The 19,810-nt window shown below is 43.1% G+C and overlaps 1 protein-coding gene across 1 annotated transcript in view; it reads right to left on the reverse strand.

Moving 5' to 3' along the window:
- The window catches only part of SYN2 (synapsin II), a 210,545-nt gene that overhangs the window by 12,298 nt on the left and 178,437 nt on the right, over positions 1-19,810 (reverse strand). Inside the window, exons 6-10 of the mRNA XM_082749434.1 lie at positions 18,156-18,218; positions 17,632-17,774; positions 13,567-13,641; positions 13,017-13,119; positions 10,869-11,018 (exon numbers count right to left, since the gene is read on the reverse strand). Of these exons, the coding sequence (XP_082605560.1) occupies positions 10,869-11,018; positions 13,017-13,119; positions 13,567-13,641; positions 17,632-17,774; positions 18,156-18,218 (534 nt within the window). The remainder of the gene's footprint in view (positions 1-10,868; positions 11,019-13,016; positions 13,120-13,566; positions 13,642-17,631; positions 17,775-18,155; positions 18,219-19,810) is intronic.

Below are 19,810 nucleotides of genomic sequence, written 5' to 3' on the forward strand. Positions count from 1 at the left end.
AAGGCTGGCTCTGGCTCTCCTCAGCCTCAGAAATATATAAATAAGATATGGATGAACTGAGCCCAAAAGTTCCCTTCCTAAAGCTTCAGAGGAAGAGCTCCCAGAGGCAGTCGTTTGAGCTGGATCCTGGGAATATGCCTTGGCCACCCTTGTCTGGCGCCTAGGGAGCTTCACCCTTTCCTGGCTCCACAGAGGTTGTGGACTGAAGACTTCCCAGGGACTATGAGGGGTAGGGAAATAGTCCCTTAGGACTGTCCGTTGCTAGACTGAGACTCTCTAGCTCCACCCACAAGCCATCCATCTGTTGGGGCTGAGGGCTATTCCCGTGGGGTTTGGATACCATGGGATCTGTCTCCGGTCACCAAGAACTGCCTGAGATGCTGAATTCCACGGAAGTCTGGCCACTCTGGCGTCACTGCCAAAGTCTGGCCTATAGCCAACCCACAGCAAGAGCCCACGGCCAGACTGAGCTGCAGTTTTCCTCAGGAAGTTGAGTTGATTCAAACAGGTAGTAATATGTAGTCCAATGTTTGTGCTCAGCTGAACCCAAAAAAGAAGGGGGGAAGAAACGGACTTTACAGTAGCACAAGGGGAAAAAACCAATCAACTGTGGCTTTACAGAATGACAATGCTGCTGCCAAAAATTTGATGCACCTAGAGGGGCTTAGTGTCTCAAGGAGGGGAGTGCTCAGGTCCTATGCTCTTTCAGCTGATAAGCCTCACAAGAGAGCACCGCAACCAGTTCTGGGTGTTTCTTTAAGGAGGACACTGGTGGAATTAAAATGGGTACATGGGGAAAAAATGGGTACCTGGAACAGATAGGATGGTGAGAAGTATGGAAATGACACCTTTCCTCATGTGACTTTGGGAAAGTTACTTAATTTATGATTCTCAGTTCCTCAAGCACACCAATTGGAATGATTAAGTGAGGTAATTATGGAAGCTGGGACCGAGTAGAAGGTCAAAGTTAGTCAAATGTAGATCTGATCAAGGTCAAGGACTGACTTGGGTAGTAGTGAGGTTCTTGGTTTCCTGGCCTTAGAGGTATTAAAGGAGGGCCATGACAAACTCTGGTCAGAGATGCTATGGAGGAGGTCACGAATTTACAGGCAGAGGACTTCTACAGGCCCTCTGGTTCTGGGTTTCCATTAATTCTTCCATGCACTTTTCAGTTCTTTACATGTCTATCTAAAGCAGGAGAGGAGAGGAGAGGAGAGGAGAGGAGAGGAGACAAGCCCTTCTTAGCTGCAGAGTCTTGAGTCCAGCAAGACCCAGGGCTATTGGGCCTGAGCAGAGGTGTCTGTAGGCAAAGGCTTGGCAAGTAGAATATGCTACTGCTTTCTATCAAAGCTGGTTGGGCTGGTATCCCACTTTGCTGAACCCACTGGGTTTTAGCAATCTGAGAAGTCAGGGAGGCAGAAAAGGTAGGTGTAGCTCAGAAACTCCTCTAGGTTGGCAGGTTTAGCAGTTGGGTTTGACCTTACACAAGGTCACAAAGGCCCAGCTTTCTCCATTTTTACCTTCCCCAGTGCTCTGATGGGGACATGAAAAAGGCATAGTGCATAGTATTGTAGATCATAGAAGATTCCGCTCTCTTGCTTATACATTGTATGACTTCGGACAAGTCATCTGCATTCTCTTTGCTGAAGTATGAAATGGAGATAGATATACCAACCCAAACCATATTATGTAAGGATGGTGAGGCTCAAAGTAATGTCTGTGCTTTGTAAACTGTACAGTGCTAGGCAAAGCAACGATATAAGTGAACATCATTGTTATTATTTCGATAATAATAAATATCAAACCAAAGGAATGCAGCTTTAATGAAGTTCTAGAATTTAATGCATTAATGTAGAAAGTATTGTTGGGTGGCTTCCTGTCATCTGGTACATAGTAGCTCAGTGTGTAGGGGATTCTGGGCTGGGTTATACCATGCTCTCTGTATGTCATTGACTTGTTCCAGCGAGGACCTTGAAGATGCAGAAGAGTCATTTTGGAGCAATAAATATTAGCTCTTGAAGTGAATGGACAGGAAATCACTTGTCTAGGAGACACCAAGCCCGTGGATGAGGGTTTGTGGGGTTTTGTCAAAGGCACCTTTCATTTGCTATCCTGTGGTTTTCAGCAGACAAACTGGGAGACAGGAGCTCCTATCTGAGGTCCCAGCAGGATGGAAAGCTGAGGAAGGAAAGACACTAAGTGACTCAACTTTTGAGAGTTGTTGGCCTGAGTCCAGCTGCCCCCACCAAGGAGGAAGGCCTGTGCTTGCTCAGCATATCTGAGACAGGAAATTGGGAAAGGGTCTCAGGGTCTGGCCCCAAGAAAGAGGCCAGGCCAAGCTCCTTGCTGGACACGCCATAGAGCTATTCTGATCAACTCCCCCAGGCTTCACTCCCTCGGTCTAGGACCCCAAGGGGAATGAGGCAGCAGGAAGGAATGTGGTCGGGAGGTTGTAGGTTCAGTCAGAGCAAAGGGGACAGTATGTTTTCTGGCACCTCGGGATTTTTCTGAGATCATTCCAGCAGTTACCAGTGCCCACCTTTCTTCCTCTGAAAGGTTAAAAAATGTTCCCAGGGATGAGTTCCTCCTCCTCCTCCTTTCATGAGGTCAATTGCTACTCTGAGGGCAGAGCTCATCTTCTGGATTGAGGCCCTCCCATAATCAGTGATTTCCTAAAGACATAAGAAATGTCCCATGGGGGCAGTCCATGAGACCTATGGGGGCACTAAAGGCCAGGTCACCCGAGGTCAGAATGTCAGCTTCAAGTGATTAAAGATGTCCCTTAAAAGTTAAGACATCCCCAAAATAGTCAGTTTCCCTTAATAGTCTGTTAAGGGATCTGGCCACTAGTGACTTTATCTGAACCTGCCTCAAATCTCCTCACATTTTCAGCTTACACTCACTGGGGAACAAATTCCCTAAAGCCAGTCCTGCTGTGGGAAGCAGGAAGGCCTTTCATTTGTCCTAAATTTACTTCTTCTAAGCTATGTAAGTCCTTCTTAGTCCCATGTTTGGGATCTGAGTTGTGTCCCTTCCTTAACTACATGGCACTTTAGACCCCAGTGAAATCCCTTCTCAATCTTGGTGTCCTGTACTCAAGAGACTTCATCTTTTCAAGCCTCTGCATCTGCAAAGATCTATCTGGAAATGTTTTGAGTATCTCTTCAGTTCAGAGAACCAGTTAAAAGGACTGGTAGAATGTCCCACCAGAGGTCAGAGGTTACCAGTTTATGGACCTCAATCCTTCAATTCTGGTCATATCACTGCCCTTTCCAGGCCAGTGGCTAGCACACAGCATCTTAGATCTGGAAGGATATTTTAAGTTACCTGCTCCATTAGCCCTAGCCCCCAGCCCACCTTTTGGTCATATTCCTGACTAGGGGCTTATCTTGCACCTGAATGAACATCAGCAATGATGTGGCAGCCACACACTACTTCTCAGAGTAGCCATTCTCAGCCATTTCCTCTCCTAGTTTTAGAGTTTACTCCTGTCTTCTAGCAGGTTTGCCTTTTGGCATCAGTCTTCTCTCAGGACAGCCACGAGAGAGCTAAAGGTAATAAGTCATGGGTTTCTTGAAACTATGCTATTCAACTGGAGCTCCTTTAACTTTTACTCAAAGATTTGCCAAATGCCTCAGACTCCTGGTTCTTTCCTCTGAGCACATTGCAATTAGAGTTAGAGGTTGTCCTTGTCCTTGTCCTGTGACCCTCAGGCTGGAAATAATATTGCAGGTGTGATCTGACCTGCTCAAGGTAGGGGAAGAGGCTTGTCTTCCTCCTGGACATCAGACGTGTAATACTTGGAATTACTTAGAATCACTCCTCATGGGTATAACCCACAAGCCAAATAGAAAGTGTGTTAGTGTCTGAAATCCCTGCATTAGCAATTCAGCCCTTTGACTCTGGAAGACTTTATAGGAAAATAACAAAAATGGAAACAGTGTAATGGGAAATGAAAAAAGATTAGCCACACAAAGGAGAGCACCAGGATGCCACCTCTATGGGCATGACTTAAAAGCTTTTCTACCTGAAGTTCTCTCCCTGATTCCCGAGAGTCTCAGGAGCAGCATACACCACTCTAGAGCCCTGGGTTATAAAGCCCAGCTCAGATCCCAGAAGACAGACCCCCAAGGTGTGTGGGGGATGGGAGAGCAGAGCCTGTAGGGAGGTTTCAAAGGTATATAGCTTGGAGGCTTTGGCCATCACTGGCCACCAGGTGTCACTGCCACCTTGAGAACAGTTTCCCTGAAGCACTTCAGAGCTGATGGAGTCACTTGTCCTGACCAACTCTTAGGGCAGCTCCAAAGGGGGCAGTCCAGCTAGGCTGAGACTAAGTTGTCATTAGCCAGATAAGGCTTTGCGACTCACCTTCCTACTTTCAGCTACATAGCCAGCGCTTCTTACAGCCCCCATCCCTACCCCTTTGAATTGGGCAAGCAGCTAGCCTGGGCCCATCTCAATGACTTTGCTCTTTGTTTTCTATAATTAATCCATCTCTGGCTAGGGGACTGGCTGACAATAAGGCAAGGTGTGCCCTCTACTAATCTCCCCCTCAACCAACACTAAGGGCCTCTTCTAGAGTGAGAGAAATGAAAGCTGTAAGGGTGGAGCTGCAGGCAAAGAGAGAGAGGGAGAAAGAGAAAGGTAGATAAATAACTAGTCATGGTCTATCCTGGTCTTGACTGAGAATACTGGGCAAGGAATAGCTCTTAGGGCTTGTGACTCGGCCAGAAGCTCTTTCAGTCTGAGCTGCCAAAGCCACAGAAGAAAGGAGCCAGCAAGAGGGGCTTGATTGTGAGGAATGGAATGTGACTTAGTGACAGCAGCTAAGGGCTCAGCGCACCATGCAGAGTTCTGGCTGGGACCCAGGTAATACCCTTTGGTTTGTATCCCTTCCATTTGTACACTACCAAAATTGCTCATCGGATCTCAACACCAACTCCAATATGCTGCAAGGGCTGTTAAAGACAATTATTCCATCTAGTAACTCATTCAACAAATATGTACTGCAATGCCATATCTAGGGGAGGAGAAGGGCAATAGTTTGTCTGCGTAGAAGGAGTATTTTAATCACTGTCATTTGCATAGAATTGCTATCACATGATCATAATAAAAAGCAGGAAGACATAGTTTTGTTATTGCTGTTTAACTCTCCTCCTGATGACTAAAGATGCACCCTCTTTAGTACATCCGTGATGTATTCAATGGCTACTAGGTGCTAGCTACTCTGCAGACCCTAGAGATATAGCAGTGAAGAGACCCTGTTCTCTTACGTTCTACTGGAAGATGCTTACGTTCTACTGGAAGAGCCAAAGAAAGAAATAGATGGGAATGACTTAAGCTGTTAGTAAGTGCTATGCAGAAAATTAAAGAAGCAGGGGCGGTAGTCAGTAATTAGATGGAAATTTTGGATTAGATGCTTGAGGAAATTTCAGTTATACTGTCATGAAGGAGCCAGCCATGCAAAAACAAGGGGAAGAGCATCTCAGACAGAGGATACGGCACATATGAAGGCCCTTACCAGTGAGAAAGAGCTAGGATGGTAGGAAGGCAAAGAGGCAGGTAGGGTCCTACATGAATTGCTTGGGGAAAACTGAAAGGAGGTCAAAAATTTACAGGGTTCTGCTTTGGCTATCTTATATTAGGATGCCTCTAGACATGTAAATAAAGATGTCAAGGAAGAGTTAGAAATGTGAATCTGGAGTTCAAGGAGTGGTCAGAGCAGGAGATAGGTGTGGGTTAATTGAGATCACCAAGGAAAGTACATAGACCAAGTTCTAAGGCACTGATATGTGGAGATTTAGCAGAAGTGGAGGAGCCAGCAAAGGAGGTGAGAAGAAACCAATGAGGCGGAATGAAAACCAGGCAAGAACAGAATCACTGAGGCATAGAAAGAAAAATGTTTCAAGAAGGAGAGTTGCAGGGGGGGGGGGGGACTGCATCAAAGCTACTGAGAAATCATGCAAGATAAGAACATGGGAAAATGAAGATGAGAACTAGACATGGAGTCACTTTGACAAGAGCAATTTCAGTGGGATTGGCTTTTACTTTATTATTCCCCTAATGGGAGATGTTTATGGATGGATGTGATCCTCTCAAAAAGAAGAAATCAGTGATGGAGAAGAGAGGGATAATGTGAGAGCAAAAAAAAAGGTGGGACCCAGATCACCTGTGGAGGGTGGGGCTTAGAAGAGATTCATGTGGCTTAAGATCCAGATAAACTGGCAGATGTAATATTGGAAATATGGAAGTAATCGAGTCTGACAGCTCTATGGCCCTGGAGCCAGCATGACTGAAATGTCTCCTCAATCATAACTAGTGGAAATGGGCTATCATCAGGGAGAAATGGGAGGTAGAAATACAATCAGTACAGTCATGACCTCAAGCCCAAGTTGCAGTGTTCTGCCAAATGTGACAGACTGTGGTATACTTCCTGTCTTTAGGATGGCCTAAAGTCAAAGCACAATGTTCAGGAGGAAACTAACAGAGAATACAAGAAGGTATTGTCTGATGAATGGTGATGACTCTGTGAATTCAGCCACGATTTCAATTTAGAATATAAACAATTTTTGGACAGAGACAGTATCTCATTCATCACTGTAGCCCTAAGTCTATTAAACCAATTTTAAGCACATACATTGAGCTAGCCTGTGCTAGTCAGCAGAAACACAGTCGAAAAAGGGCATCACCCTTGCGTACCAAGGGCTAAGAGTATTTAAGAGACATTTGCTAAAATTAATTTAATCATGTGTATAGTAAAGAATCTGGCCTTGCCCAAAGAGAAATCTGGCCTTTTCTCCCCAACTCCTGGGAGATAAGTCTAAATTCTTAGAATTTCCTGAGTAATAGGAGTGTCTTTTCTTTGTGGGTGAGAGGCCCTCAGACCACACTACATAATATAAGCTGATGAGGTGACTCACAGTGGTCCCTGGGGCCACATGGTATTAACCTGACTTTCATGGATGGGGGTACTGGAGACCAATTTCAAGGAGGTGATCAATCAAGCATGCCTATGACATGAAAGCCAATAAAAACTGTGAACACTGAATCTCAGATGAGCTTCCCTGATTGGCACCATGTGTACTATTACATATGGATGCTGGGAGGTTAGGACAATGGAATCTTCATGTTTGGAACACTCCCAGACTCTGACCTGTGCATCTTCCTTTATTTTTGATCTGTATCCTTTCCTAAAATGTAACTGTGAGTATAATAGCTTGAGGTAAATTATGTGAGACTTTCCAGAGATTTCTTAAGAACTCTCTGAACTTCCTGTTCATGTCAGGAATGAGGGCAGTCTTGTAGAGGACTGTACTCTCAGACTGCAATTGGGCAGACCAGGTTTCACGTGACCTTAGAAATAAAAGGGATCTAGATATCATCTGATTCAATTTAATTCTTTAAGTAAGGAACCAGAGGTCTAGAGATAGTGAATGACTTACCCGAGGTCACATAACGTTATGACTGAGTAAGAATAACCGATGAGTATTCTGACTCCCAGTACAGTGTGCTTTCCACAATATCATGTTGTAGTTTTGAATGTGATCCTGAGCAGGGAAAAGCTTATCCTTGAGTCAGTCTGACTTTACTACAAGGGATTGTTGCACGAGCTCCTATATTTAGGAAAGCTCATTCCTTACTATGTTTCTTGACCTGATTTGGATACATTCTAGACTTTTCTTGAGAATATTTAAGTTGCACTATGTAATGCTTGCAAAGTAAGGGGACTGTCCCAAAGAAAAGCTAACGCTTTCGGGGGGGGGCAGTTTTTTTGGTGATTTGTCACTGAACTTTTATGTTACAGATATCATTTCTGTATAATTTAAATTTCATTGCTAGAAGACATTTTTTTTTTTGTTCAAAAAAGACATTAGTTTTTTTGTTTTTAGTTTTTTTGTTCAGTCCTTCATTTTACATATGAAAACACTGAGACACAGAAACAGGAAGATATCTACCCAACGTCACTTGGTGGGTGGTAAGGACAAGGCTGAATTCAGGTCTCCTCTGCATTCTAGTTCAAAATGACTTCCCTGTAGAAGGCCAAGAAAGTTTTGTGCACACTTCTATTTATAAAAGTACTTAAGGGATCCTCACAGAATCCCAGAACAACCTATTTTTGTTTATTTCGCCTGGGTAGCATTGGGCTGTCTTACTCTGTCATAAATTCATTAAGGGGCAACCAGATGTTCTCTGTATTTCTCAGGGTTAAAGGGAAGAAAAGGGCTATCACTCTTCCTCTAGGGCAGGGACAAGCAACAATCTGCTAATCCCCAAGCTTTACAAAATCATGAAATCTAACCACAGGTCTGATATTTTTTTAACCAGGAAAATCTTTTTTTAGCACCTCTTGTGAAGTACAACATTTAAATAATGGGCTTATATCTCTAACAAACAATTAATTTTTGTTCTCTTAACTACCTTACTATAATTCTCTGGTGACTAACATTCCTGATGTACAGAAACAGATTCTTGTACTTGCCTGGAGGTTTGACACATATGAGCCAGTTACAGAAGGTACAAAACACCCATACGAGCTAATGTATGATAGCATCCCATAGCAGGGGGCTACTCTCAACTTGGATGCCCAAAGTAAGTCTACTAGCCCAGGAGCTCCCATTTATCTAGCATGAGTAGGGATGGAAGTATTCTACTCAAAGAAATTTTCAGAGCTGAAAAGGTATTTAGATCCATTTTATATCATAGGTGAAGAAACTGAGATCCAGAGAAAGAAATGACTTACCAATTGTCACACTGTCTTATTTTAGTCATTTCTTAAAAGAAAAAGAAAAAGAAAAGAAAAGAAAAAAGATTTATTTATTGATTTCGGGGTGGAAGAGGGAAGAAAGACAGATGGAGGAAGAGAATCCTAAAGCAGATTCCCCAAGACCCAAGGGTCATAACTGAGCCGAAATCAAGAGTCAGAGGGCGCCCGGGTGGCTTGGTGGGTTAAAGCCTCTGCCTTCGGCTCAGGTCATGATCCCAGGGTTCTGGGATCCAGCCCCACATTGGGTTCTCTGCTTGGCGGGGAGCCTGCTTACCCCCCACCCTACCCCTGCCTGCCTCTCTGTCTACTTGTGATCTCTGTCAAATAAAATCTTAAATAAAATCTCAAAATCTTAAAAAAAAAAAAAGAAATCAAGAGTCAGACACTAAACTAACTGATCCATCCAGGCACCCCTATTTTAGTCATTTCTACAGAAATAGTTCTTATACATTATATTACTAGTTTTCTTAAACAACATGTGGAATACTGACTTAAAATAAGCTGTTTCTTGGGGTGCCTGGGTGGCTCAGTGGGTTAAAGCCTCTGCCTTTGGCTCAGGTCATGGTCTCAGGGTCCTGGGATTGAGCTCCACGTCGGGCTCTCTGCTCAGCGGGGAGCCTGCTTACCCCCTCTCTCTCTGCCTACTTGTGATCTCTCTCTCTCTCTCTCTCATTCTGTGTCAAATAAATAAGTAAAATCTTTTTTTTTTTTTAAAGCTGTTCTTTATGGTTCAGGTCCATTATTATGAATATCAACTATGCTCCTATGCTATGGTTCTGTGACATTCAAATGATAAGAACTAATTTGCTTCTATGCCATAATCCAGGCTGGCTTATACTCTTTTTCCCTCCCCACTCCTTTTCTTCTTTCTTACTAAAGGATTTCCAGACTCCAATTACTTGGCTTCTGAGGTTGTAGTATAATCGCAGCAAGGCACTGATCTTTAGAAAAGGGAGTGATGATCTTGAAGCCAGAGGTTGTAGGGAACCTAAGCCCTGAGGCTGCTTAGTTACTTAATAACAATAGGCAACCTTTTTGAGCATTTATGATACACTATATATATATACACTATATTTTAGGTTCTTCATTTAATTATCACAATAACCCTAGGAGAGGGGTGCCATTGTCATCTCTGCTGAGCCACATATAAGTACTTTATCCAAGGTCACAAATCCCATAAAATGGAGTGTCCAGGATTCAAACTTCAATAGTTTTCTTTTCAAAGTCCACACTCTGAAATCACCATTCTATTCTATCTCCTTAACTGTTTGAAGTGTGATTTTGAAAGAAAGATTTGAGAGATTTTTATGTTCAAGTAATTAAACTTGAGGCCTAGAAAAGGTAGTAATTTCCCCCCAAAGTCACACAGCTGTTTAGGGGAGAACAGCTAGACCAGGACTCAGTTCTTGGATTCTTTGTCCCAAGCTCTTACCACTTCATCATGCAAAAGTTCAGTGAGAAGAAAGCTGGGGGACATTTTTGCAAAGTGAGATATCTCCTAGATGGGACTTAAGATGTTGGACCCCTGCTTTTCTTTGGCCTGTTCTAGAGCCACAGGGCCTGAGCCACAAAAACTTCAGTGTGGATTTCCTACCAGACTTGGCATCTGGGATACTGCCACTGTGAATGTGACTGGCCATGAGTCACACACCATAGTCAACTGAAGAAAACTTCCTCCTCTCCCTTAGGAAGGAAAGCAGATTTCTAATTTGAGTTTTACCTCATCATTCTCTTCCAGAATGAGGGACCTGACCCTTTCTTCTCTCTAAGCCAGCAGATTTCTGATAAACACCCTTTTTTCTCCACAAATGCAGCAGACCCCTCATAGACAGTGAACAGTTGTTAAGAGGTCTGACCCAGCCCTTCCTCAGAGACTTCCCATTTAAAAGTGGGAGTATCCCAAGAGAAATGGGCTCTGGTTCCCCAGAGACTTCAAGTTCAGAGAGAAGAGAACCAGTAAGTACTGGATCTATAGAACTGGTCAGTTCTATAGCTGATATTGCAGACTGCTAAAGAGAAGGCTCCTCTATCCTGGAGCCACCACAGTCTACAGCAGTGGGCTTGGGAATGGTTCTTGGGTCTCCAGTCTCTTCCTCCTGCTTACCTGTGGCTGCTGGGTGGTTAAGGGTCTCTGAGGGGACAGGACAGGGGTCCTGGACAGCAGCTGGTTCATCTTGCTAATGACTAGTTCAGTGATAAGTTGTCTGTCCTCCACCTGGTGTTCACCAATCAGTGGCATACTGCAGTCCATGACCTGGTAGAAGATGTAGCCCAGGTTAGGAAAGGGGCTGGAAAAATCAAAGGCCTACTTTCAGAATGAATAGAACTTAAGGCATCTGGGACAGATTGGGGATAAAACTGGTATTCCTATCTTCAGTTAGAAGCATGTTCCTGTGCAGAATTAGGACCTTAGTCTCCCCCTCCAGCAAACTTTTGCTTTGGTTCTTCCCCCCAGACTTCACCTAGGCCAGGGCTCAGTAGAGTGTACAAGATTCATGGCTGAAGGTGGTAGGGAAAGGGAGACAGCAAGGTTTAGAGATTTGTAGGCAGGGAAAGCAGGAATACATGGAGGTCATTCCCTTAACTCTCTAGTTAGCAGTAGCCAGTTTTCATCTCTGGGACTTCACCCATGCAGTTTTTATCTCCACACAGTCTGCCCTTTAAACAACTAGATTTCTGCTTTTGCTCATGACCTGGGATGCCTTCCCTTTTCACCACCATCCTGATTCTTCCCATACCTCAAAGTCCAGGTAACTGTTTTCCTGCGTTAGGAAGTGGATAGCTGGCTAACTAGGATAACAGACTCTGTAATCCAACTCTCATTTATGGATGAGAAAACTGAGCCCCACTGAGAGAGGGGGTGTGATTATTTAGAATGCTATGTGCCAAGTAGATCATGGAGTAGATTCTGAAGCCCACTTTGGGTTCCTGACACTAATCTTTTGCCAACACCACCAACTCCTGGCAAGGAGCCTTTCCTGCTCCCAGTAAGACTGGGCAGGAATATGAGTGAAGGATTCATATTGCTACCGACTTTCCCTTTAATCTGGGGAAAAGGGAGTCAGCAAATTGTGTTAGAGGACCAGGCTGAGTAAAGTATCTCCAAGGCTCAGAGAGATGCTAAGAATCCCCTGTGCCTGGTGGTGGGTATTATGGAGGACACGTATTGCATGGAGCACTGGGTGTGGTGCATAAACAATGAATTCTGGAACACTGAAAAGAAATAAAACAAAACCAGGGTGTAGTGATCAACATAGTATGGTACTGTCATAAAAATAGATACATAAATCAGTAGAACAGTATAGAAAACCCTGAAATAGATTCACATTTATATTAAAGACAAAGTGGTGTGTGGGCATATATATAGATTATATATATAGTATACATATGTATATTAATATTACTCAGCCATAAAAATGGAATGGTATCTTACCATTTGCAAGGTTATGAATGAAGCTACGAAGTATTACAGAAGTAAAATAAGTTAGTCAGAGAAAAATACTATATGATGTCACTCCTGTGTAAATTTAAGAAACGTAGGAACAAAGGGGAAAAAAGGAGAGAAGCAAATCAATCAACAGACCCTTAACTCTAAAGAATAATCTGATGGTCACCAAAGGGCAGGGTGTGAGGATGGTTTAAAAAGGGTATGGGATTAAGGAATGCACTTGTAGTGAACCCCAAATGTTGCATGCAAGTGTTGAACCACTACATTGTATACCTGAAACTACTATTAACACTGTACATTAACTAACTGGAATTAAAATAAAATCTTAAAAAAAAAAAAAAATCTCCTGTAACTAGGAAACTTGAACTCTATCTAGCCCAGGCTGAGACACTGATTCACTCCATGGCCTTGAACACATGCTTATGGCATTAGGCCTTAGTTTTCTCATCTGCAAAATGAGCAGATTGAACCGAATGATTCCCAAGTCCAAATTTCTGAGACCCCAAATGGTAAATCACTACAGTCTTCCCAGGGGAATAGCATTAGGCTAGGACCCCAGGAACCCAAATGTGGCAACTCTTACCCAGCATGGGTCAGCCTAGCTGGTTGGAAACAATAGCTCCCTGCTGGTGGAGGTATTTCACTATGCACATCCATTGGTTGTGTTGTCTGGGAACCATCCCCTGGCCTGAAAGACTCTGATCTAAACATAGTTTGGGTCACCCACATAGCTCTCAAGCTAAGAGCTTGGCTTCTAGCCTTGGGTGTTGTCTCTTACTGAGATATTCCTTGGGCCAGACTTACCTCAAAAATGTAGTCTTTCCCATCTTTGCCATGTACAGCTTTGACAGCACAGATGTCCAGGCCACCAAACATCTCAGAGCAGGTGTCTACCCACAGCTTGTACCTGGAAGGGATGGGAAGGTGTTCTGAGGCTGGGGTGTTAGCTCATATCAAGCCTACCTGCTACTCATGATCTCCTTGGTGCCTCCATCTCTACCATCCCACCCCTTCCTCTCCCTGTCAAGCATATTACCCTCTCTACAGTGCTCTCTCACTTGAACTCCAGATTGAACCTATGTTTCCAGGCTTAAAGCAGGTCTCACATACTCTAGGTGGCCTTCGTTGGCTTTTCCAGTGCAGAGTAACTGCTCCTTTCTTGGAGCTTCTACATCATGTCCAGTCTTTATCTTCATAATTTAGCATATAACCCAGTCCTGCCTGATCTTGTTACCTGGTTGCTTGGCTCTTTGTGTTCTGTCCTGATTAGAGGCTTCCTTTGGGCAGGGCTCATTTTTTATACCTCTTCAGCTATGGAAGCTGGGCTGGGGAGTGGACTCCTTCTCTCACTCACCTGTCTGACATGGCGATCTGCTCCAGCATTGCAGAGCCAGTGTTTGTCTTCCAGTTGCCTGAGATCGATGTCCTCCTGCAACAAGGTCCCACAAGGATAGGATAGGCAGTGAGCCACACAAGCAAGAGGGGGGCATGAAACTTCCCAGAATTTTAGCTAACTGCTGCTTTCCTCACCTGCTTCTTGCAGAAGTAGCCCAGGCACCTGTCTGCTGAACTGAGAACCTGGCTGCCCTGCCAACCCCTACCCTCAATGTCCTTCTTCTCTTTGTAGTCCAGCCCAGACTGCTGTGGCTCTATGGAGCCTTCCCTAATCTTTTCAACCAGATGAACACTTGCTCTCCTGAACCTCACTTCCAGTCCTATATCTATTTTTTTATATTAGTTATTTGAGCTAAGTCTTAGGTCCACAAGTCATAAACTACTAGCAGCCTACCCACTTATCTGGGCTGACTGTGTATATACAAACTGAATTCTGTTGATCCTAGGGACACTCTCAGGACTCTTGTGAATATCTCCTCATGGCTTCCTTACTAGCTCATTTATTTGTTCATTCAACAGTTAATTTCTAAGAGCCTACAGTATTAACAATGTGACTCTGGACAAGTCAGTTAACTTCTTCAGGCTTAAGTTGCCTTGTCCATCAAATGCTGTTGATGGAATCAAGTCACCAACCTCCTCTCTGCTATGCCCTCTGCACCCTCTCCAACTGTGAGCAGGTGTTAGGGTCAACTAGTCTTAGACTAAATAGGAGGTAGCTGACCTTGCTTCTAGTTCTGGATTTTCTCTTGACTGGGTGGGTGACCATGGGTGAATCACTTTACCTCTCTGAGCCTCTTATCCCTGTGTAAACACAAGGTTGTTATAAAGATCAATTGATACAGATTTAAATAAATTGTTAAAACACCAAAAATAGGACTTCCTAATTATGAGTCTTCACTCAGACACAGTCAAGAGGAAGAGGATAGCCTAGGGGACAGAAAAGCACTGTTCACACTACTGACAGAGCTGTTCACATGCTATCCTTGTCACTTGCTACCATGTGGAGACTGGATGCATGTAGTAGTCTCTACTCAGCAGTTCCCAGGAGTACCTACCCCAGAGGTCTGATCTCAGACACTGATAAACCTAGATATACAGCTAGTTTTCAGAGCCCTGAGGTGACACAGTGAGTCAACTGATATGGTATTAACAACCCCTCACTCTTGTACAGTACTGACTGCTTGCCAGTGTTCTTCCCCCATAAACCCCTCACCAGAGTGCAAACCCCTGTTCTGAGCAGGCTGACATTCTCACCCCAACTTTATAGACAAGGAGATTAAGACTCAGAAAGGTTAAATGACTTTCCCAAAGTTGTATATCCAGTCAAATTAGACATTAGATTAAAAAAAAAAATTCCAAGACTCTCTGTTCCCTCATTGCGCTGTGCTTCCCCTATACCGTACTGCCTACTTCAGAAAAAAAAACAACAAAAAACAACAACAACAACAACAAAAAAAAACAATTAACAGATGAGTGGCTTGCAAAATCTGAGTAGAGACACAAAAATAGATCATAATAAAAATAACACTGTCCTTCTAACACTGATGATTTATGAGTGTGTTCCTGTGACCAGGTTGGGCTCTTCAAGAGCGGGGACAGAGTCATTCACTTCTAGGTCCCCAGCACAGGGCATTGGTATATAATAGGGTTTTGGAAACTTTGAGTGAATAGTAATAATGTCCTTCACACTTCACACCTTTCTCTAACAATGAGATGCAGAGCACAGATCCATATAGGCCACTGGAGCAGGGGGAGAATCAGGGGGCACCTAGAAGCCACTCAGGAACAGCTCAACTACCTTTCAGGACTTGGAGGTCATCTGACCTCCACAGAGGGATGCACATTATTACCTACTGAGAGTAGAGCAGGAAAAATACCCTCTGTCTACCAAATATGGCTGGTCTGAAACTCCAGAGTGAGAGCTAAGGGAGTAGGGAAGACTCTCAAACCATATCTTGGCTATTACCAGGTCAATTCTTTCTGAAAGCAAGGGGATAGCTCAAAGTTTGGGGAAGAGGAGCCAAGAGGACCTGAATAACTGTCCCTTGCAAATTAAAGAAAGTAAATGCTTTTTAAAGTTTCTTCAGTAGCCCACCCTTAATCACCCTTAATCCTCTATTATTAGAGGATTCTCTTTTCTTATGCTTCTTTGAAATTACTTTTAGAAATCCTAACCTTTAAAAATGAGATATCTCCTTTTAAGGATCAAGACACTCTTGCTCTACTGTCATAAACATTTTGTGTTCATTTAGGGGATTTCGTCTTTTATTTTGTTATCATTATTATTTTAACTTAGGGGATTTTAAAAGTAAAGGATGGGAAATCTGCTTTCCTAGGTGCTTACACATACTGAATTTTCTGCTTCTTTTAGCTGCTTTTTATAATGGTCTTTTAAATTATCTTGTCTTACATTGCGTACAATTTTAAAACAATCCTAAATTCCTTTTTGAAGCAGCAAGACTTTAAATTAAAAACTATAAACTTGAAAAAAAAAGTAGTAATCTAGTAAAAAAGTAAAAAAGATTCTATTCTTCGGTTTTAATCAAGGGCTCTTCCCTGAATACTTAATGGGTGCTTACTCTGTGCCTGCTGCTGCACATGCTTTTAGGGGTGATTTCACGGTTCCTGCCCAGGGAGCTCAGAGGAAGGTGACAGAAATTCCCATTTGTGCAGAGGCTAAACCAGAGGTTTGTAAAGGGGGGCAGAGCTCCTAACTAATTCCAGAGGTGGGGGAGTACAAACACTGAAGGGGGAGACAGAAGAACAATGGAAATGAACGAGCAAGGGAAAGGGAATCCACTCAGTCTTAAAGTCTACTCAAATGCCGAGTGGCCAAGACCAAATTCATATATTAGAATGTTCTTGTTTTTATAGGAAATACTACCCTGCAGGTTTTAAAAAGTGAGAAGCTCATCTTTTCAAAATTGGAATTGTAAGCTATTTGCATGTATATTATAGAAGATTTATATAGATTTCTGGTCATCCAGAAATCTTTTTGTTCTTTCAAGTCAGATGGAGGAAACTTTTAACTTTGTATTCTGGCAGATGGACACAGTCATGTGGAGAAGTCAAAGTCACCTATTCTTTTCTTTTCTTTTAAAGACTTATTTATTTATTTGGCAGAGAGAGAGTTCACAAGTAGGCAGAGAGGCAGGCAGAGAGAGAGGGGTAAGCAGGCTCCCCGCTGAGCAGAGAGCCTGATGCAGGGCTCAATCCCAGGACCCTGAGACCATAACCCAGGCCAAAGGTAGAGGCTTAACCCATTGAGGCACCCAGGCTCCCCGAAGTTACCTATTCTTATAACCACTGGGTTTTTTATGCTCTGGCATGTTTTTAGGGTGATACATTTTCATTAGGTGTTTCTTAATCTTTTCTGAATTCTGATAACGGTGAATTCTATGGATTCCTTTCAATGTACAAAAATACATAAGAGTCGTAAAGGTATAAAATAAAGTACATAAGATAACAAAGAAACCCAATTTTTAAAATAATTATAAAAATAGTTATCAAAATCTTAAACAAATCTGTGATTAGTAAAAAAATACATCTTTTTGTAAATAACAAAACTATTTGCAGTGACAGGTCTAACAACTACCATGTAGTTGAGTAGCAACAACTACCGTGATTCTTGAGTAGTGATAAAAATAATTGGTATTTAGAGATATCAGTCATAACTGCAATATGAATCAAAAATGTCTGTGATTACCTTTAGCTTAAGTCACATGTGCTGTTGCTACTACTGTAGCCTGTTGCCATGGTTTATAACCGTGGAGATGTCAAATTTCACTTAGAGGCTAGTGAAAATAAATATTAATTTTATTTCTCATCTTAGTTCATTGGTCCTCTTCTGACTTGAAAGGAACTCAGACTGGGAGCCCCTGACTTGAAAGGCACCCTCTCTCTGGTCTCTGCCTTTTGGGCCAGATGGGGTTAAATGAGAATTGGCTGCTACCTGGAGGCTCAGATTTTCCATTGGGCTGAGGAGAAAGTGAAGAGTATCTGCTGGCACTCCGGCCCCACTCACATATAAGCCTTGTAGTTGTTGCCTATCTTCTGGACCCGGATGTCATACTTGGCGTCAATAAAAGGCTCTGCTGTGGCATATGTCTGGGTGAGGGCCACCACACTAGCAATGTCCTGGAAGTCGTAGTGGTTTTCCACTTTGACCTAACATTGGAGCAAGGCAGAGAAGGAGAAAAGGAGACAAACAAACACATATACTGAGAGTCACAAGAGCTCTGAGCCTCCACACCCATCAAGATGTTATTCATCCAGATGTAAACCTGGATGCCACATCTCCCTAGGATACACTTTCTTTCTAGCTTCCCCTCAAAGAGGGGAAAGGGCCCAAGGGCCCAAGCAAGTGGCCTTACTCTGCTTGTTGGAAGAGGTCTGTTTGGGTAACACTCATAATTCAGAGGGGCCAAATCATCTCCTTGGAAAGAATTCATGGAGAAATGAGGCAAAATAGTCCATAAGCAGGCTCTCTAAAAAGTGCCCTCCTTGGCCTCAACCCCAAAGCACAACAAACCTTTACCATGGCCTTACCTTGCCCATGCCTGAGTGAGCATGGCCAATCTTCACCACCACAGGGAATGTGGGCAGTGTCAGCTGAAAGCAGAAGAGAAAGGAATGAACTGGTCAGAGTGTGCCTCACTCTCTATGGCATCGTACAAATATTTTCTTGGTAATACCCTTGGAAGGGTCCTTTAAAGAACTAGCCCAACCTACTTGTTTTTACAGATTAAAAAACAGTATGGAGTTGCCTCAAAAAGTTGAAAATAGAGCTACCCTATGACCCAGCAAGTGCACTACTGGGTATTTACCCCAAAGATACAAATGTAGGGATCCGAAGGGGCACGTGCACCCAAACGTTTACAGCAATAATGTCCACAATACTCAAACTATGGAAAGAATTTAGATGTCTATCAACAGATGAATGGATAAAGAAGATGTGATACACACACACACACACACACACACACACACACAGGAATACTATGCAGCTATCAAAAGAAACAAAATCTTACCATTTGCAATGACGTGGATGGAACTAGAGGGTATTATGCTGAGTGAAATAAGTCAACCAGAGAAAGGCAATTAAATGATCTCTCTGATGTGAGGAATTTGAGAGGCAGGACTGGGGACCATGGGGGGTAGGGAGGGAAAAAGTGAAACAAGATGGGATCAGGAGGGAGACAAATCATAAGAGACTCTTAATCTCATAAAACAAACTGAGGGTTGTTGGGGGGATAGGGGAGCAGGGATAGGGCGGCTGGGTTATGGACATTGGGGAGGGTATGTGCTATGGTGAGGGTTGTGAAATGTGTAAACCTGATGATTCACAGACCTGTACCCTGGGGGGCAAATAATACATTATATGTTAATATAAATAAATAAATAAATATTCTGTGGGAAATGCAGAAAACAAACAAACAAACAAACAAATAAAAAACCCCCGAGGCCCATAGAGTGAGTGACTTGCCTGAGGTCACAGCATACAATTAACAGAACTGTAAGAACCCTGCTCTGCCACTCAGTACTTTCTATACCTTTAACATTTATTGCTCAATATTCTCTGCATTATACAAATCCTAGGCAGGACCAGTCCTTAGCCAAAGAAAAGGAAAGGAAAGGAAAGATAAGGAAAGGAGAGGAGAGGAGAGGAGAGGAGGGGAGAAAGGGAAAGGGAAGGGTAAGGGAAAAGGAAAGAAAGAAAAAGCATCTTTGAAAGGGTGAATTTTGTTGTATGAAAATTGTATCTTAGTAAACCTCAATTTAAAAAGAAATGTATCTTCGGAATCTTAATGTCCCCTTTGTCATGTACCTTTTAGTACCCTCCCCTTCCCCTTCAAACATACAGCTTCCTACACTGAACCTGGGTTTTCTCCCTCACTTTCACAATGCTGTCACTGCTCACCAACACCTCAAACTCAACACCAAACACAGCTTAGGATGCTAAGGCCTCTTTCTGCCCAGTTTGGGGTTTGGAAGAGATCTGACTTAAGAATTCAACATGTAAAGGCACCATTAAGATTGTAAACTCTATCCTGAGGTAGCCATATTTTAACAGAGGGACAATAGAAACTTAAAAGAAGAACTACCTTCCAAAGGCAGGATTTCAACTGGTTACAAAGTGGTGATGAAGAAAGTACTATGGTGGAGTGGAAGAAGCACTACACTGTTATGTCAGCAGACTTGCA

The sequence above is a fragment of the Mustela nivalis genome (genome assembly GCF_964662115.1).
Source record: "Mustela nivalis genome assembly, chromosome: 1".
Taxonomy (NCBI): Eukaryota; Metazoa; Chordata; class Mammalia; order Carnivora; family Mustelidae; genus Mustela; species Mustela nivalis.